This window comes from Trachypithecus francoisi, unplaced genomic scaffold (assembly GCF_009764315.1).
Source record: "Trachypithecus francoisi isolate TF-2019V2 unplaced genomic scaffold, Tfra_2.0 Lachesis_group1, whole genome shotgun sequence".
Lineage (NCBI taxonomy): Eukaryota > Metazoa > Chordata > Mammalia > Primates > Cercopithecidae > Trachypithecus > Trachypithecus francoisi.
Window position 1 is genome coordinate 45,521,539 of NW_022681454.1, and position 20,805 is coordinate 45,542,343.

Here is a 20,805-nt window from a genome sequence, read left to right on the forward strand (position 1 = left end):
CTTCCCTTGTTCCCTAAAAATTGCTGTTATTCTGTTCTTTTTCAAGGTGCACTGATTTCATATTGTTCAAACATACATGTTTTATAATTAATTTGTACAGTTAACACAATTGTTACAGTGGTCCTGAGGTGATGTACATCCTCAACTTACAAAGATAACAGGATTAAGAAATTACAGGCATAAGAAATTATAGAAGTATTATTTGGGAACTGATAAATGTCCATATTAAAATGAAATCTTCACAATTTATGTTCCTCTGCCACAGCTCCAGCTGGTCCCTCCGTTCGGGGTCCCTGACTTCCCGCAACAGAAAAAGAACTTGTTTCCCTTTAGTATGATAACAGGCTTACTATACAAGCTACTAATTCTCCCCACAGCTGTCCAGACTTGGCCTTTCTGCAACATGCTGTTTACAAATGTGTACACTGATTCACCATCCTCTCTGTGGATAAATGTATGAGTCCTCCTAGGATCTGCCCATTTGTGCATTAGCTGACAATTATTAGGTTGATGCAAAAGTAATTGCTGTTTTTGCCATTATTTTAATGGCAAATTAATACTTGGCCTGCAGAGTACACAAACTAGATCTTAATCCAAAATATCTTTTGAGACATTATCTTAAAAGTTAAAAAAAAAAGGCAAAAATTAGCCAAAGACAAACAAACAAAGATAACAACAACAACAACAACAAAACCCAATGGTATGATCCTAAACTTAAGTTAACTCAAAATCAGCACCCCAAATTGGACTCATCACCCCCTTTCCTCAAATTTGTTGTCATCTCTGTCTGACATGTGGCAGTGTGATTTTGCCAGCTACCAAAACTAGAAAGCAAAGATGTCCAATGTGTCTCCTCCCCATCCTTCCTCATCTGCTCACCAAGTCTTACTGATTTTACCTCCTAAACATTTTTTCTACTAGTACCACAATTCAAGTTTGTGTCATCTATTACCTGAATCACTGTAACTGCCTCTGTTTTTTTCTTCCTCCAGTGTTGACCCCTAAAATCCAGCCTCCATACATCAGCCAGAATAATCAATACGACACATAAACCTGACTCTATAATTTAATCAGTGGCTCCCCATTCACTTTTTGATAAATCTTAATATGACATGTGAGATCTTAATCTGAACTTCTACTGGCCTTGAACTTTATGATCCGTCCAACAACAATGATCCTACTAGTGGTTTCCACATGACCAGTCTCCTCTCTGTCATTGCCCACACCCTGCCTGATGTGCCCTTTCACCCTGGGGAAAGTAAGTGAAAGGGCATGGCAAACCACTGCTAGAATTGTATTATGTGCCCCTCTGTGTTCCCATAACTCCCTGTATAGAACTCTGCTGTGATACTCATCACAATGTATTAGATTGAAACTGCCAATATTGAATCCTTTATTATCAAAACAATAACAGTATTATGTGGTCCCACTTAACTATGATACTTACATTTCTTTCTACTAACCCAAGGAGAACTCCTTGGGGTCAGGACTCTACCTCATTCATTTTTGTGTCAAGTTTTTTCTAAGCTCAGTGAATATGACTTTCACATTAAAATGCTAAAAGAACGAATGGTTTAATGAACTGTAGTTAACTCATTATTTATTTTGCAGCCAGTGAACCGACGTCCATGAAGAGTTTTTAATGACATGGAAAAAAGCTTAATCTTATATTTTTTAAAAAACCTGATACGGAACACACAGAGATACCGACATTCACAAAGTATTTAAAGTTCATAAATGTAAAAACTAGTATTTTAAGATTTTTATCTTCTTTTAAGAAGCTTGCTTTGAATTCAGTTCCAAATAAAAGAAGCTAGTCAAAATACTAAAAGCAAAATGTGCCTGTATACCTGCCAAAAATGTGTTGTTACAATCTTGCCCAATTCAAATGGAAAGAATCTCACTACTTTTTAAAAATTATTTTTAATTATTTTCAGCTGTCGATACAATATGCTCATATCAATTATTACCTTGCCCTCTTTGTTGCTTTTTCTAGCATGGACTGGAGGAAACAGCTGCCAAATGCAAGGGACTGGGTGCCAAGGTTTATACCTTTGTGGTAGACTGCAGCAACCGAGAAGATATTTACAGCTCTGCAAAGAAGGTGAAATGTTGTGTTTAGTTAGAATCATATCATGTTAGAGCTAGGAGGTGTTTTGGAAATGATCCAGTCTGTACATGATATAGCTGAAGTAACTGAGAAATGTTGTTTGACCAAGGTTATAGAACTAGCTCATAGCAAACCCAAAACTAGAACCGAGAACTGAAGTTCTCAAATATTAGTATGTTCTGGAATTTTCCAGGGAGTTGTTAAAAAAATATACACTCTTGGGCTCCACTTCCAGAGGTTTTCTTTCAGTAGTTTGAGGGCAGGGCCTCAAATGCACCCTATCCACCCTGCATCCCATGCACCTTCACCTCACCCATGATTCTCATATAGGTAACTATCCTTGGATGACACTTGCAGAATCGCTGACAGGATCTTTTGAAGCCCATTCATAGAATTGAGTTAGAAAGTTACAATAAAGCTATTCTTTATCAGGTTTTTAGTGTAGATAGATCTATTTCTTTTATTTTCTCTCCTTTTTTTTTTTTTTTGAGATGGGGGTCTCACTTTGTCACCCAGGTTGGAGTGCAGTGGCATGATCTCGTTTCATTGCAACCTCCACCTCCCAGAATCAAGCAATCCTCCCACCTCAGCCTCCCAAGTAGCGGGGACCACGGGTGTGTGCCACCACTCCCAGCTAATATTTTGTATTTTTGGTAGAAAACGGAGGTTCACCATGTTGCCTAGGCTGATCTCGAACTCCTGAGCTCAGGAGATCCACCCACCACAGCCTCCCAAAGTGCTGGGATTATAGGCGTGAGCCACGCTCCCAGCAGATCTATATCTATAAAGCATTATTCGCCTCTTCTAGATATAATTGAGAGGTGCTATATATAATGGGGTTTCACTCTGAACGCATTCTCACTTGTACCTGTTAACTAAATACCTTAATGGGAGCAAGGTCATCAGAATTACCTGGGCCGATTCCTTAAAATATACATTCCTGGACCTTACCCCTGGATATTCTAATTCAGTACAGTACAAAGAGTCCAAGGAGTCTGATTCAGCCAGACGTGAAAACCTCTTTGTTTATGGAAATTTAGATTTGAGTTATTTTTTTTTTGAAATGGAGTCTTGCTCTGTCGCCCAGGCTGGAGTGCAGTGGCGTGATCCCAGCTCACTTCAAGCTCCGCCTCGCGGGTTCACAAGCAATTCTCCTGCCTCAGTCTCCCGAGTAGCTGTGATTACAGGCACGTGCCATCATGCCCGGCTAATTTTTGTGTTTTTGTAAAGATGGGGTTTCACTATGTTGGCCAGGCTGGTCTGGTCTCAAACTCCTGACCTCAAGTGATCCACCCTCTTTGGTCTCCAAAGTGCTGGGATTACAGGCATGAGCCACCACACCCGGCCTGAGTTCTTTTTCTTTTTCTTTTTTTTTTCAGACAGAGTCTAGCTCTAGCTCTGTTGCCCAGGCTGGAGTGCAATGGCTTAATCTCGGCTCACTGCAAGCTCCACCTCCCGGATTCACCCCCATTCTCCTGCCTCAGCCTCCCGAGTAGCTGGGATTACAGGTGCCCATCACCATTCCTGGCTAATTTTTTTGTATTTTTAGTAGAGATGGGATTTCACCGTGTTAACCAGGATGGTCTTGATCTCCTGACCTTGTGATCCACCCGCCTCGGCCTCCAAAAGTGCTGGGATTACAAGCGTGAGCCACTGCACCTGGCCCATTTTCAGGTATTTTGAAGTAGCTATTTTGATGTGGCCATTTTAGTATCAGAACTTTTTTTCTTTTGGAGACAGTCTTGCTCTGTTGCCCAGGCTGGAGTGTAGTGGTATAATCTTGGCTCACTGCAACCTCCTCCTCCTGGGTTCAAGCAATTCTTCTGCCTCAGCCTCTCGAGTAGCTGAGATTACAGGCGCCTGCCACAACGCATGGCTAATTTTTTTGTTTGTTTCTTTGTTTTGTTTTTGAGACAGAGTCTTGCTCTATCGCCTGGGCTGGAGTGCAGTGGCCCGATCCCAGCTCACTGCAAGCTCCGCCTCCCAGGTTTATGCCATTCTCCTGCCTCAGCCTCCCGAGTAGCTGGGACTACAGGCGCCCGCCACCACGCCCAGCTAGTTTTTTGTATTTTTTAAGTAGAGACGGGGTTTCGCCGTGTTAGCCAGGATGGTCTCAATCTCCTGACCTCGTGATCCACCCGTCTCGGCCTCCCAAAGTGCTGGGATTACAGGCTTGAGCCACCGCGCCCGGCCACGCATGGCTAATTTTTGTATTTTTAGTAGAGAGGGGATTTTACTGCCAGGCTGGTCTGGAACTTCTGATCTCAGGTGATCCACCCACCTTGGCCTCCCAAAGTGCTGGGATTACAGGCATGAGCCACTTCGCCTGGCCTATCAGAACATTTTTATGCCACCAAAAGAATTAAATTCTCAGCTTGCTTTCATTATTAAGAAATATACAAATCCCAGCGCTTTGGGAGGCCAAGGCGGGCAGGTCACCTGAAGTCAGGAGTTCAAGACCAGCCTGGCCAACATGATGAAACCCTGTCTCTAAAAATACAAAAATTAGCTGGGCATGATGGTGGGTGCCTGTAATCTCAGCTACTTTGGAGGTTGAGGTGGGAGAATCACTTGAACCCGGGGGGCGGAGGTTGTAGTGAGCTGAGATCGCACCACTGCACTCCAGCCTGGATGACAGAGCAAGATCTCAAAAAAATATATATATATGTATATATATATATACACACACACACACATATATACACACACACATACATATATATACACACAAAACATGTTCTTTTTTGGGATAGCTAAAAATTAAAATAATTGAACCCTTGGAGATAGAGAGTAGAAGGATGGTTACCAGAGGCTGGGAAGGGTAGAGATGGTGTAGGGAAGAAGTAGGGATGGTTAATGGGTACCAAAAAATAGAACAAATAGGCTACTCTGGTTGCACTGCCTGTGAGTTAGCCCTGCTCTGCAAGGAGCAGCCATAAAGAATCTTTTGTTAGTAAAAAAAATTAATAATAATAATTTAATTGTACATTTTAAAATAACTAAAAGAGTATAATTGTATTGTTTGTAATGCAAAGGATAAATGCTTGAGGGGATGGATACCTGATTTACCCTGATGTGATAATTATGTACTGCATGCCTGTATCAAAATGTCTTATGTAACCCTGAATATATACACTACTACGTACCCACAAAAATTTAAAAACAAAATTAATACAAAAAAAAAAAAGAAATACAAAACAGACATTCATGTCCTGGGGAGATAATAGGCAATGATGTAGAAAGGGTTTCAAGAGTATCTGGGAAAATCCTTTGATAATATAAAATAGTATATAGGTATAAATGATATTGATCAGGGCTCAAAAAACTTAGCTTGACACTTCACTAATGTAAATATAATCTGATGAAATTCAATTCTGACTGAATATAGATGTGAGGCACCATGCCCAGCCTACAAATAGTCTTTACAAATAGTCTTTACAATCCAGTGGATGCCTTCTATTGCTCTTAGCAGCTAGCCTTGTTCTTTTGTTTATATTTTCTTAACTGAAATCATTTCACCAATGATAGCTACAACAACCTTTGAAATCTGGCCGTAAGGGTTTACATAAGCCCTTCCACATAACCATTTTAATTTCTCAAATGCTCTTTCTTCTGGATCAATACCAAAATAGAATTTTCAAGAGAAAACACACATACCACGCATATATACTAGAAAAACACACGTATGTATTTTTATATTATTTACCTCATTTATATTTCTATATTTTGTTGTTTTGTTTTGTGGGTTTTTTTTTTTTTTTTGAGATGAAATCTCGCTCTGTCACCCAGGCTGGAGTGCAGTGGCACAATCTCGGCTCACTGCCACCTCCACCTCCTGGATTCAAGCGATTCTCCTGCCTCAGCCTCTTGAGTAGCTGGGATTACAGGCGTGCACCACTGTGCCCGGCTAATTTTTGTATTTTTAGTAAAGATAGGGTTTCACCATGTGTTTCAGGCTGGTCTCCAATTCCTGACCTCAAATGCCTGCCTCGGCCTCCCAAATGCTGGGATTAGAGGCGTAAGCCACCTCAGTTGGCCAATATTTCTATATTAAGTACCCTCATAGACACCTGAGCAGGTCAAGAAGAGAACCTTAAATGATGTTACTTGTAGACAAGTATAAATGATTTTAAAATAATGATGATAGTAATAGCAGTTTACTGTGTGTATTAGATACAGTGTTAACTCCTTTACATGCATTATTTCATTTGTTTCTACAATGACTCACAAGGAACTTGTATTAGTATCTCTATTTTGCAGAGGAAGAATTGAAGTTTTAAGAAGTTAGGTAACTTGGTCAAGGTCCAACAGATAGTGAGTGGCAGAGCCAAAACTCAAGGTCCAAGAAAACCACTCTTCACCCTTAAGCCTACTGCCACCTAATGGAGAGCGATTGAACAATAGAACAGAAAATAAATAGAAATAAAGAAATAGAAAATGTGGCCAGCCTAATAGTGTAATCAGTTTTCCACAATTCTTCATAGTAGTCCCTGATTTTACCACATTCATTTAACTTTTATTTTTTGAAACAGAGTTTTGCTCTTGTTGCCCAGGCCAGAGTACGATGGCACAATCTCGGCTCACCACAACTTCTGCCTCTTGGGTTCAAGTGATTCTCCTGCCTCAGCCTCCCGAGTAGCTGGGATTATAGGTGCCTGCCACCATGCCCAGCTAATTTTGTACTTTTAGTAGAGACAAGATTTCTCCATGTTGGTCATGCTGGTCTCGAACTCCCGACCTCAGGTGATCCACCCACCTCAGCCTCCCAAAGTGCTGGGATTACCGGCGTGAGCCACCACACCTGGCCTAATTTAACTTTTTTTGCTTACCTTTTAAAGTAATGTTTTAAAAAAAATGCTACTTAGCCAAATGCCTCTTGAGCTATAGTCAATAGAACAAAGTCAAGAGACTAAATTGCAAAAGAAAATTTCCACCTGATACATTTGAAGATATATCTATTTTGGACATAAGTGCGTAAAATAAAAAGAATTTTTTCCCCTGTTGACACATGGATTACAAAATCACTTTTATCCAGATCTAGCAGAAAAATACATACTCCTTTAATAGTCATTGCATACAAGACCAGGAATGGTGACTCATGCCTGTTATCCCAGCACTTTGGGAGGCTGAGGCGGGCATATCACTTGAGATCAGGAGTTCGAGACTAGCCTCGCCAACATAGTGAAATCCAATCTCTACTAAAAATACAAAAATTAGCTAGGTGTGGCGTGGTGGCATGCACCTTCAGTTCCTGCTATTCCAGAGACTGAGGCAGGAGAACTGCTTGAACCCGGGAGGTGGAGGTTGCAGTGAGCCAAGATTTTGGCCACTATACTGCACCCTGGGCAACAGAGCAAGAGTCTATCTCAAAAAAAAGAAAAAAAAAAAAAAGCCATTGTGTATAAACTTACCCTCATACCTCTTAATTAATTTACTTTTCTTATTTTATTTTTTGAAGGTAAAGGCAGAAATTGGAGATGTTAGTATTTTAGTAAATAATGCTGGTGTAGTCTATACATCAGATTTATTTGCTACACAAGATGCTCAGATTGAAAAGACTTTTGAAGTTAATGTACTTGCACATTTCTGGGTGAGTATGGTTTCTTTTACAAAAATATTCCTTTTGAAAATCCCAAAGATTAAAGTGGGGCTTTCAGCAGACATAAGGAAGTATTAAATCAAGCTAAAGTTTTCTCCAGGCACCAGGAATAACATTATACAAAGAGATCATTTTTCATGCTATCACCAAATTCTATCATTCTTCCTCACTTATAGTATTAATAATAATAATAAATTAATAAGAAATGTCAGGTATTGTATAGGTTTTAATTCTTTTTTTTTTTTGAGACGGAGTCTCACTCTGTCGCCCAGGCTGGAGTGCAGTGGCCGGATCTCAGCTCACTGCAAGCTCCACCTCCCGGGTTCACGCCATTCTCCTGTCTCAGCCTCCCGAGTAGCTGGGACTACAGGCGCCCGCCTCGTCGCCCGGCTAGTTTTTGTATTTTTTTAGTAGAGACGGGGTTTCACCGTATTAGCCAGGATGGTCTCGATCTCCTGACCTCGTGATCCGCCCGTCTCGGCCTCCCAAAGTGCTGGGATTACAGCTTGAGCCACCACGCCCGGCCTGTATAGGTTTTAATTCTAAGCTAGGTTCTCACATTTGTGTGTGATCCTATTTAGAGATAAAGAAAGAAGTTGAGGATCATTTGAGTCATCATCTGTGATTTTATAAAGGTGAATCTAGTTTGCTTTTAGATTGTCCTTTTTCTTTTTTAGACAGGGTCTCACTCTGTTGCCAAGGCTGGAGTACAGTGATGTGATCTCATCTCACTGCAGCCCCAACTTCCCAGGCTCAAGTGATCCTCCCACCTCAGCACCCCCAAGTAGCTAGGACTACAGCCGTTAACACGCCCAGCTAATTTTTGTATTTTTAGTAGAGATGGGGTTTCACCATGTTGCCCAGGCTGGTGTTGAACTCCTGGACTCAAGTGATCCACCTGCCTCGGCCTCCCAAAGTGCTTGGATTACAGCATGAGCCACTGCCCTGGCTTTCAGATTTGCATTAGGCTCAGGCCTCATGTTATTTCCTGACCCTAAAATTGCAAACCTTATTGTGAACCTCACCATTGAAAGTCTTAAGTTATATATATGTACATATGCTGTGTGTGTTTCTGAAGTCTTCAAATATTGCCCAAATAGCCAGTTCTTAAAAAGGCCCCTCAAAGATTTCTTAGATGAGAGTTTGGGATGAATAATCTCAAAAGAATATTGGGGTTGATAAAAATGCAGTATTATTGTATGTTAATATTCCCAAGTTTTTGACATATATCTTCATATTTTTGTGTTTGTTCAAATATAGGTTACTGTCTCTTTTGTTGTTGTTGTTGTTTTGAGACAGGGTCTCTCTGTGTTGCCCAGCCTGGAGTGCAGTGACGTGATTTTGGCTCACTGCAGCCTCAGCTTCCTGGGCTCAAATGATCTTCCCACCTTAGCCTCCCTAGTAGCTGGGACTACAGGCATACACCACCATGCCCAGCAAGTTTTTGTATTTTTTGTGGCGATGAGGTTTTGCCATGTTGCACAGCCTGATCTTAAGCTCCTGGGCTCAAGTAATCCTTCTGCCTCAACCTCCCAAAGTGCTGGGATTACAGGTGTGAGCCACTGCACTTGGCTGGGTATTATCTTGTTTGTTTCTTCATCCCAAGCATCAATAACAAGAGGTAGAGGGCTGGGGAACATAAAAATTTAGAATTTTTTTTTTTTTTTAGACAGAGTCTCACTCTGTCGCCCAGGCCGGAGTGCAGTGGCGTAATCTCGGCTCATTGCAACCTCCGCCTTCCAGGTTCAAGTGATTCTCCTGCATCAGCCTCCCCAGTATCTGGGATTATAGGCATCTGCCACCATGCCTAGCTAATTTTTGCATTTTTAGTAAAGATGGGGTTTCACCATGTTGGCCAGGCTGGTCTTGAACTCCTGACCTCAAGTGATCTGCCCGAGTTGGCTTCCCAAAGTGCTGGAATTACAGGCATGAGCCACCACACCTGGCTGAATTTAGCAATTTAAGTGAGATGGATTCTCAAAGCTTTCAGTAGCCATTGTTTTGCTCAGGTTTTCTAATGTGGGCATCATATCCAGTCCCCTTATTGTTGCTGCATTTGTCATTTGGTTTATGTTTTTTTCATTTATGCCCGGATTCATGTTAAAAATATATACTTCTGTTTCAAAGTATTCCCAAGGGGTCTGTGAGTCTGAAATACAGTATTTTTTTTTTTCTCTTTTAATAAAAACTGTTTGTAGACTACAAAGGCATTTCTTTCCGCAATGATGAAGAATAACCATGGCCATATTGTCACTGTGGCTTCGGCAGGTGGACATGTTTCGGTCCCCTTCTTACTGGCTTACTGGTATGTGAACGTGTTTCCTTCATTGGTTCTTATGCTTACCTTGTGTGTGAGATTTCTTACCCTGTCTAATGAGAACTCTTTTTATAATCATAATAGACTTCAAATTGTCCAGTCTATTATTGGGAGTTGTCAAAAAATAAGCAGAAAGAGTTGCACGAAGTCTCTTGTCTAACAACATTATCAATCATTAATCTCCTTCTAGAAGACCCTGCTAGAGGTGGCAGCCAGAAATTTATTCAGTTATGAGCCAACCACTTTTAAAACATTTCTCGTCTCTTTTAACAGCAAGAAATTACACAAGAACAATAATTAGTATTATTAATAATTGTAACAAATTTAATATTAATAAAAATGGGTAAATTTTTGCAGAAATGAAATCAGAGTGAGAGAAAGAAAATATTAGGCACAGTTGGGTGACTTTTTTTTTTTTGAGATGGAGTCTCACTCTGTCGCCCAGGCTGGAGTGCAGTGGCGCGATCTCGGCTCACTGCAAGCTCCGCCTCCCGGGTTCACGCCATTCTCCTGCCTCAGTCTCCCAAGTAGCTGGGACTACAGGCGCCTGCCAACATGCCCGGCTACTTTTTTTGTATTTTTATAGAGACCGGGTTTCACCGTGTTAGCCAGGATGGTCTGGATCTCCTGACCTTGTGATCCACCCACCTTGGCCTCCCAAAGTGCTGGGATTACAGGTGTGAGCCACTGCGCCCGGCCTGGTGATTTGTTTCTATACAACTTGCATTTGCAAGGGTATATAACAAACTATTTTACTCTAATCACACATAAAAAGTGATTATTCTTAGGTAATGACAAGTAATTAAGTAGTCTTTATTTTGTTATTTTTGCTCATCTATATTTTCTTTCTTCCTTCCTTTCTTTCCTTTCTCTTTCTTTTTTTTTCTGAACATATATTTTCAAATATTAGTTTTCTAATAGTGGGATTTTAAACATTGAAAGAATCCAAACAAGGGAATTGGTTTTTTTAAAAATTTTAATGGTTATCCGTTTAAAACACATGCTCTTGTAATAACTGAGAACTTGAAATAGCAGTTCACAGTGACCCTATAGTTCACTGGGGAGATCAGTGAGGCCACTGCATCTAGGATGAGTCTACTGGTTACACACACCTTACCAATTCTTGGCTGTATTTTATGTTTTATTGAACAGTTATTGTATGTTTAAGCAAATAATAACTTTTAAAATGTTGAATCATTGTGTAAATATATATGCATATATAATGTAATGCTCAAATTTGTTTTCTCCTTTGGAATTAAATATCTAAATTCTAAAAACATGGATATAGTTGTATATGTAGCTATAGATATGTGTACAAATATGTAGACACAGGCATAGGTGGGTAATTTGTTTTTATTCAACTTGCATTTGTAAGGATATATAACAAACTGTTTAATCACACCTGAAAAGTGGTTATTCTTACGTAATGGCAAGATAAGTAATTAAGTGATTTTTATTTTTTTCTTTTTGCTCATCTATATTTCTTTCCTTCCTTCCTTTCTTCTTTCTCTTTTTTCTGAACATGTATTTTCATATATTAGTTTTCTAATAGTTTTTAAAATAAATATAGACTTGGGATCGGGCATGGTGACTCATGCCTGTAATCCCAGCATTTTGAGGGGCCAAGAAGGGTAGTTCACCTGGGGTCAGGAGTTCGAGACCAGCCTGGCCAACATGGTGAAACCCCCATCTACCCCCATCTCTACCAAAAAATACAAAAATTAGCTGGGCGTTTTGGCATACACCTGTAGTCCCAGCTACTCGGGAGGCTGAGACAGGAGAACTGCTTGAACCTGGGAGGCAGAGATTGCAGTGAGCGGAGATCATGCCATTGCACTCCAGCCTGGGTGATAGAGTGAGACTCAGTCTCAAAAATAAATAAATAATAAATATAGATTTGGACTGAATTTTCAGAAAAAAAAAAAGATGAAATAAGTGGTGAAGCAGTCACAGAACAGACCTATGGTGTCAAGATTGTATATTGTCTCTTTTAGAGCCAGTTTAAGTTAGGTGATTACCACCAGCCATCAAGGGCTAATAAAATATGACATTTATTTCAATTCCTTGATGAAAGATAGTTACAGGTGCTGTCCCCCTCCCGCAATCCCAGCCCCTGCAACTACTACACAACACCCTCCCAGCTCACCCCTAGCCACTTATCTTAGTTACCAGGCACTGAGATAGGCAAAGAGGATCAGAGAACCCAGCAGGGCAGTGAGCTCTGTCATGCTTCTTCTTCTGTTTGCATCATAAACACTATAACTCTTTGGGTTCAGCCTTTGTTCTGTTTAACTGTGTGTTTCACATTGAAAACCAAGAGAAAAATGTGCTTTTTGTGAGAAAGAAATTTATCTTCGTGATTAGTGGTGATGTTTTCGGCAGAAATAAAGGTTTTCATAAGGTACTGTCAAAGCAGGGATGCCACACACAGTTGTGCAGATTGTGCACTACACAATTCTACCATGCTGTATTCACATTGGGGTCCTTTTAGACTTGAAGGATTTTTCCAACAGATGGAAGTAAAATTGCTTGAGGAGCAAAGTGGCTTTTTTTTTTTTAGACAGTTTCGCACTGTTGCCAGGCTTGAGTGCAGTGGTGCGATCTTGGCTCACTGCAGCCTCCACCTCCCAGGTTCAGTTGATTATAAACCACCTTTTAAAGAAGATTAAAACAAGACAACAATTGTCTGTGGATGATTAAAAGCTTTAGGACAGCCACTATTAAAGCCACAATTGATAAGGAAATTTGGTTACTTTTGTGGCACACAAAATTTTCCATAACAATTATAATTATTATAATTATTAGTAACATACACTAAGTCATATTAGAATTAAAGGAGTTTTGTATAACTTTGGAACATATACCAATAACATATTTATGCAAATATAGTCCAAAGAAAGCAAAACACTGTTTCACATTTGATAATGCTTACTGGATGATTTTTATACCAAATAAGCGAAATTTCACCTTTGCATTAATGTATTATTAATGTTAAACCCAATTTTTAATAAAAGCTTAGAGACATATTAACCCAATTTTAATGTTTAATCATAAGGTAAGATTTTTATAAACCTTTATAACCCTTTACATTTTTTTGTGAAAGAGCAGATAAGTCCTTTAAGAAAAACCTGTTGTGCTTTCATTCCAATGTTAAATTAAATTAATGGAAAAACTGAATAATACCCCTTTAACTTTAGCCAATATGTTCATACACAGAATCTCTTACAATTAATTTTTATAAACTTTCCACGAAGGCCAGGCGCAGTGGCTCACGCCTGTGTATCCCGGTACCTTGGGAGGCCAAGGTGGGTGGATCACCTAAGGTCAGGAGTTTGAGACCAGCCTGATTAACATGGAGAAACCCTGTCTCTACTAAAAATACAAAATTAGCCAGGCATGGTGGCACATGCCTGTAATCCCAGCTACGTGGGAAGCTGAGACAGAAGAATTGCTTGAACCCAGGAAGCAGAGGTTGCAGTGAGTCAAGATGACGCCATTGCACTCCAGCCTGGGCAACAAGAGCGAAACTCCGTCTGAAAAATAAAACCTTCCACTGCTTCTTTAAAAAAAATTTTTTTTTCACTTAACACAATCCTTTAACACTTTAGGCAGAAAATAATCCACATTCCCATGCCTTCTTATAATTTTTTTTTTCTTTACCAAAAACACATTTCACCTTTTTTATACACTTTGCATGTAAAACTGTTTCTTCAGTGGTCTTAATTACACCAGGCAGGACACACCAGGCAGAAGTGCAGATAAGGGCTGACTCTCCAGCATAGCCAGGGAGCATGGCTAATTCCACATTAGCCATTCTAGATGCCTTATCTAGAATCTGATGGCTTTAAGGTAAGTAAATAGAACAATTTTCAAAAGTTAAAGAAACAGTTTGACCTTAAAGCATTTAGCAAATCTGATATCTGACCTTAATTTAGACCAAATGTCTACATTTTTAAGACATTTTGTTTTACCAATAAACTTTAAAACTGTCTTTATTTTCAAAAGATTACTAAAGTCACATGAACAAAAAGGCATTAAAGTTTCTATTTTTCTGATAAAATATTTGATTTATGCACTTATTTTTCTAAGTCAATTAATTAGAGCTTTTTAATATATAAACATACACTATAAATAGAAGATTCAGCACTTATGTGGTTTTTCGTTTGCCAGTTTCTTTTTTTTGAGACAGAGTTTCGTTCTTGTCACCCAGGCTGGAGTGCCGTGGCATGATCTTGGCTCACTGCAATCTCTGCCTCCCAGGTTCAAGTGATTCTTATGTCTCAGCCTCTTGAGTAGCTGGGATTATAGGCGCCTACCACCACCCCCAGCTAATTTTTGTATTTTAGTAGAGACGGGGTTTCCCCACGTTGGCCAGGCTGTTGTTGAAGTCCTGACCTCAAGTGATCCGCCCACCTCGGCCTCCCAAAGTGCTGGGATTACAGGCATGAGCCACCTCGCCCCACCATTTGCCAGTTTCTTAATTGGATGACTGGCTTCAGGGTGGTGCCCTTGGAGGAACAGGGCTGGGAGAGCATGCATTTCTAGGGCTAAACAAGTAGCAAATAAGCAGCTGAAGGCAAAGACAGATCTCCACAATTAAAGGTGCCATTTTATACTGGATCCTGGATCCCCAAAAGGAGGGAAATACTACGGAAGAAGATAGTGCAGTGCTTTTACTGACTGTGCATTTCATTACAAGGCAACCTAAAGCCAATCAGCCCATTTTGTAATCAGCCCATCCTCATGAGAGTCTCATCTCCCAGTGAGGGGTGAGGATGTTGCCTTATCTTCCAGGTGGCCAAGAGCATGCTTCTCTGATCCAAGTGTGCAGAGTCAAGTATCCCTCCATAATTACTGTTAACCACCCCTTAAAGTATATTTCCTACCTAGTTATTACACACCAAAACTCTCTCATAATGCAGAGTAATTGCTGATACCCCCCAAACTCATAACCATCAGATAACACAATGCAAAACAGAACAGAGTCTTTGATTTCGAGAGGGATCTATCTGCTTTTAATTCTTGGGGTTTCATGAGGAAAACAGAGGATTTTTTTTTTCCCCAAAATGGGGTCTGTGGTACCTCCTTTGTTTTTCCCAAGGAGTCCCAAGCTACCAGAAGTTATCTGCAGGCCTTTCATGTGAGCATTAAGAGTAACGACAAAAAAAAAAAAAAATAATAATAATAATAATAATTCAGTTGACTGAGAAGAAGAAAACTTTTTTCCAGCAAAACAAGTTTCAAGAAGAGAAAAACATAAAGCCCTTTTAAATATATCTATAGCTTGTTCCACTTTTAAGTAAGCTGACTTTTAACCATAGTGCTCTTTAAAGAAGAAATCCTTTCAGAGCTCTTATTACCCAACTTTAGCCATGCCAAGCGGCCAGTATTTCCAGCTTCTGAACTTTACCAAAGGTAAACTCCTAGGTGCTTCGACAAAGGAAAATTGAAGACAGTCCATGGAGGAGAAGAGAATAGACAGGGTCATGCATATATTAAATCAGTAACAACTTACTTTCTAGGTGGGAAATTGAACCTAGACTACCACTGTGAAAGTGCAAAACCTTATCTACTGAGCTACAGGACTGGACAGTGTCAATTTGTTTTCTCAGAAGGAATCTAGATTAGTTAATTTGGAGCTTGCAAAGGCTTTTAACTATTTAATATGATTTTCAGAGCTGGCTATGACATGAACTTTAAAATTCTTGTTCCCTGGAAGTACCGAGAGAAGGTACTGCCATGCAGTTAAAAGATCAAGCTCCCACGGACATAAAACTTTGGCCTCCCAAAGTGCTGGGATTACAGGCGTGAGCTACTGCACCCGGCCTAACCCCCTAAATCTTAGAAGGGACTCTAACCCTCCTAAGTCAGGCCTCTAACTCGAGTTCAGTCAAGTGTCCTTGTCTTTTATTAAGAAGGCCCTGTAACTCACTGTGTCTTAGGAGAGACTGTAACTCCCCTAAGTTGGGCCTCTAACCCAATCCCATTCTTTACCCAGGTGTCAGCCCACTGGTGTGCGCGGATTGTTTTCCTTTGGGCGGGGGATCTCGTCAGTATCCTGCAGTCTATAGTCCGCCAGAAATATGTTAAAAGACCCCAACACTTACCCAAAGGTAGCGGTAGGATCAGGGTTTCTGCACTATAGCCCCTTAGTGGTTGCCGGAAAGACGTTACCAGAAAGGGGCCCCAATCCAGACCCCAAGAGAGGGTTCTTGGATCTCGTGCAAGAAGGAATTCAGGGTGAGTCCGCAGTGCAAAGTGAAAGAAAGTTTGTTTGTTTATTTATTTATTTATGAGGGGGAGTCTCGCTTTGTCGCCCAGGCTGGAGTGCAGTGGCCAATCTCGGCTCACTGCAAGCTCCGCCTCCCAGGTTCACGCCTTTCTCCTGCCTCAGCCTCCCGAGTAGCTGGGACTGCAGGTGCCCACTGCCACGTCTGGCTAATTTATTGTGTTTTTAGTAGAGAAGAGGTTTCACCGTGTTAGGCAGATGGTCTCGATCTCCTGACCTCGTGATCTGCCCGCCTCAGCCTCCCAAAGTGCTGGGATTACAGGCGTGAGTCACCGCGCTGGGCCGAAAGCAAGTTTATTAAGAAAGTAAAGGAATAAAAGAATGGCTTCTCAGTAGACAGAGCAGCCCCGAGGGCTGCTGGTTGCCCATTTTTATGGTTATTTTTTGATAATATGCTAAACAAGGTGTGGATTATTCATGCCTCCCCTTTTTACACCGTATAGGGTAACTTCCTGACGTTGCCAGGGCATTTGTGAACTGTTATGGCGCTGGTGGGAGTGTAGCAGTGAGGACGACCAGAGGTCACTTTTGTGGCCGTTTTGATTTTGGTGGGTTTTGGTGGGTTTGGTTTTTGTGGCTCCTTTATTGCAACCTGTTTTATTAGCAAGGTCTCAAGGTCTTTATGACCTGTATTTTGTACTGACCTCCTATCTCATCTTGTGACTTGGAATGCCTTAACTATCTGGGAATGCAGCCCAGTAGGTTTCAGCCTCATTTTACCCAGCTCCTATTTAAGATGGAGTTGCTCTGGTTTACACGACTCTGACAAAATAATCATAATATGCATGTTATAATTTTTAAGGATATTTTAAATGCAAACATATAGTTATGCATTGAAAAAATCTATATGTAATTTTGGCTTTTAATTTAAAATAATATTTGTATGTTAATAAATATATATTGTGTGCAACATCGTTTTGTTTTGTTTTTTTGTTTTTTTGTTTTTTTAGTAGAGACGGGGTTTCACTGTGTTAGCCAGGATGGTCTCGATCTCCTGACCTCGTGATCCGTCCATCTCGGCCTCCCAAAGTGCTGGGATTACAGGCTTGAGCCACCGCGCCCGGCCAGCTTTTAATTTAAAATAATATTTATATGTTAATAAATATATATTGTGTGCAACATCATTTTCTATTTCTGCATGGGATACCACTGCACATACATGCCACTAGTTATTCAATTTATTCATTATCATTGATACTTTGTCAGGACTCTTTAAGTTGCAAGGAACAAAAAACTTAAACTGCCCCAAAGAGGAATTTTTTGCCTCTGTAATTAAAGCCTCAACAGGCTCTCTTCCTCTGATGCCCAGATACCTGGGTTCCAGGGTTAAACCCTTTAAATTCCAGGTCCAGCAGGAGGAGGAAAAAAACACTTCAACAATGGCTTCAAACATTCTTGTTCTAGAGGTCAGTGACTAGACTAACCCGGAGCCAGTCACTGTATGCATTTGGTGACAGTGGTATTACCAGAACAAGGGGATACAAATGCTGGTGGGAAAAAACAACAGCTGTCCACTACAGACGTTTCACATTATTCCCAACTATTTGCTTTAATGAACTGTACCCCACGGACTATCCTTGAACATAAATCTTTGGAGACATGATTGATAATTTCCTTGGGATAAACACTGGATCTAAGAGCATGGCATACTTTTAATGAATTTGATACCTTTTGCCAAATTGCCTTCCAGAAAAGGCTACCAGTTAACCTGTGCTTTGAAAAATAGAAAGCTGTGGAAAGAAAGTTTTTATCACTTTTTTAAAAGTTTGACATATATTGAATGAAGACTTGAAAAGATTGCTAGATTCAATTCTATGAGGTGAAAAATCTGTACTTTGAAAAAAACTCAGATAAAAATTTCTTCATATCCTTATAATTACTGCTAGGCAAGAATTCTGTCTTGTTTTCCTTTGCTTTTATATGAATTATTCCTAATGTAAATCATTTTTATATGCCTATATCTACTGGTATTTTTATATTAAGATTTTTCCATGAATGCCCTTTAGCCATTTATCTATTAGAGTACTGTCTTATTCCTTTATAAAAGTTGCCACATATTAACCTTATCTTTGTCTTATATGTTGCAAATGCTTTACCAGTTTGTCACTTGCCTTTTAATTTGCTTGGAGTTCATAAAGTTTAGAGCATATCATATATAAACCTGGTTTATTACCCACCTGTAAAACCTGATTCTACCACTTTGTATTGTATCTTTAGGCAAGTTTGATAACCCCTCTTTACCTCAGTTTCATCTTTGGTAAATGAGGATCATAATAGATTTTATAGGGGTGTTATGAAGATTCAATGAAATAATTATTTAGAATAAGCCAGGTACTGTGACTCACACTTATAATCCCAGTGCCTTGAGAGACTGAGGCAAGAGTATGACTTGAACCCAGGAGTCTGAGACCAACCTATACAACGTAACGAGACCCGCATCTCTACAATAAAGTAAAATAATTATTCAAGTGTTGTGGCACACACCCTTTAGTCCCAGCTACTTGGGAGACTGAGGTGATACATTGCTTGAGCAGAGAAGTTCCTAGGTTGAAGCTATGATTGCATCACTGCACTCCAGCCTAGGTGACAGAGAAAGACTCCCCAAAAAACTCCAAAATGCATCAGAATAACAGAGGGCAATGTCTAGCACATAGTAATCTATTTTAGATATGATTTTTATTTATGTTGTTTTTCAGTATACAGAACCTTTTAATCTCATATAATTTAATCCAGCAATCTTTCTTTTAAGGCTTCTGTATTAGTCCACTCTCACCCTGCTATAAATAACTGCCGAAGACTGGGCAATTTATAAAGGAAAGAGGTTCATGCATGGCTGGGGAGGCCTCAGGAAACTTACAATTATGGAGGAAGGGGAAGCAGGCATGTCTTACATGGCAGCAGGAGACAGAGAGAGAGAGAGAGAGAGAGATTGAGAGATTGAGATTAAGAGCAAGAGATGAACTGCCAAACACTTATAAAACCATCAGATCTTGTGAGAACTCCTTCACTATCATGAGAACAGCATGGGGAAAACTGCCCCCATGATCCAATCACCTCCCACGAGTGCCCTCCCTCAACATGTGGCGAATACAATTCGGACTACAATTGTTGATGAGATTTGGGTGGGGACACAGCCAAACTATATCACCTTCAATATGTGCCTAAGCTTTTTATAAAAAGGTAAGAGAGACATTTCCACAGCTTTCTGTCTTCCAAAGCATAGATTAACTGGCCAGAATTCATAGCTACTTTGTGTAATTGCTAATTCATACAGATTTAACAGAATAAAAGATTATCTGATAATTAATGCCACTGAATTGCACACTTAAAAATGGTTAAAATGACAAATTTTACATGATATATATTATTACCACAATTTTTAAAAAGTTAATAATATATCAAAAACCATTTAATTGTACATTAAGTGAATGCTTTGTATGATATATGAATTTATATCTTAATAAAGCCCTTTAAAAAAAAAAACCTGAGAAAGTAATGTCCATTTAGAGTAAGTAATTTCACTACTATTTCCAAATGAAAGAGCTGTTACAGTAAGAAACACTTTGCATTGTGATTCACTCATTTGACAAATATTCCTTGAGCACCTAAGAGCAATCACTGTGCTAGGCCCTGGAGACTCACTGATGACCAAAACAGTCATGGAGCTTATAGGAGAGGTGTGGGGGACAGATGTTTTAAAAAACTTAATCTTGCCCAGGTGTGGTGACTCATGCCTGTAATCCTAGCACTTTGGGAGGCCAAGGCGGGAGGATCACAAGATCAGGAGATCGAGACCATCCTGGCTAACATGGTAAAACTCCATCTCTACTAAAAATACAAAAAATTAGGTGGGCGTGGTGCTGGGCGCCTGTAGTCCCTGCTACTTGGGAGGCTGAGGCAGGAGAATGGCATGTACCTGGGAGGCGGAGCTTGCAGTGAGCCGAGATTGCACCACTGCACTCCAGCCTGGGCGACAGAGCGAGACTCTGTCTCAAAAAAAAAAAAAAAAAAAATTAATCTCAATTGAGTGTTCAGTTACAAATCTGAGATAGATACTATCATAGAAAACTGAGAACTACTATATAATGAGAAAATAATTTAGACTGGGGGTTAGCAAAGGCCTCTTTGAGGAAGTGAAGCTTTGACTTAAAAGAAGAATAGGATTTATCCAGGAAAAGTTTTCAGCAAATTCTGTGAACATCTTAAAATAAATAAGGAAGAGCTTATAGTGACACTGAATTTTGTGGAACAACAACAAAAACAAATATTCTGCTAATTTTCTTTAAAAGGCTTTTTAAGGAAAAGTTCTTATTCCATAAGTGATGCTAAGATGCAGTAAATCTTCTGTGTCAGTGCTTCTTAGACCTTAATGTGCCTACAGATTTACCTGAGAATCTTGTAAGATGTAGGCTCTGATGCAGTCGGTCTGGACTGGGGCCTGAGATTCAGGGAATGCCTACATTGCTCTGCAGAGGACCATTCTGAACTGA

At 40.0% G+C, this 20,805-nt stretch overlaps 1 protein-coding gene across 1 annotated transcript in view; it reads left to right on the forward strand.

Moving 5' to 3' along the window:
- HSD17B11 (hydroxysteroid 17-beta dehydrogenase 11) overlaps positions 1-20,805 on the forward strand; it is a 58,290-nt gene that overhangs the window by 11,075 nt on the left and 26,410 nt on the right. The window contains exons 2-4 of the mRNA XM_033214138.1: positions 1,997-2,104; positions 7,569-7,700; positions 9,908-10,014. Coding sequence (XP_033070029.1) covers positions 1,997-2,104; positions 7,569-7,700; positions 9,908-10,014 — 347 coding nt within the window. The remainder of the gene's footprint in view (positions 1-1,996; positions 2,105-7,568; positions 7,701-9,907; positions 10,015-20,805) is intronic.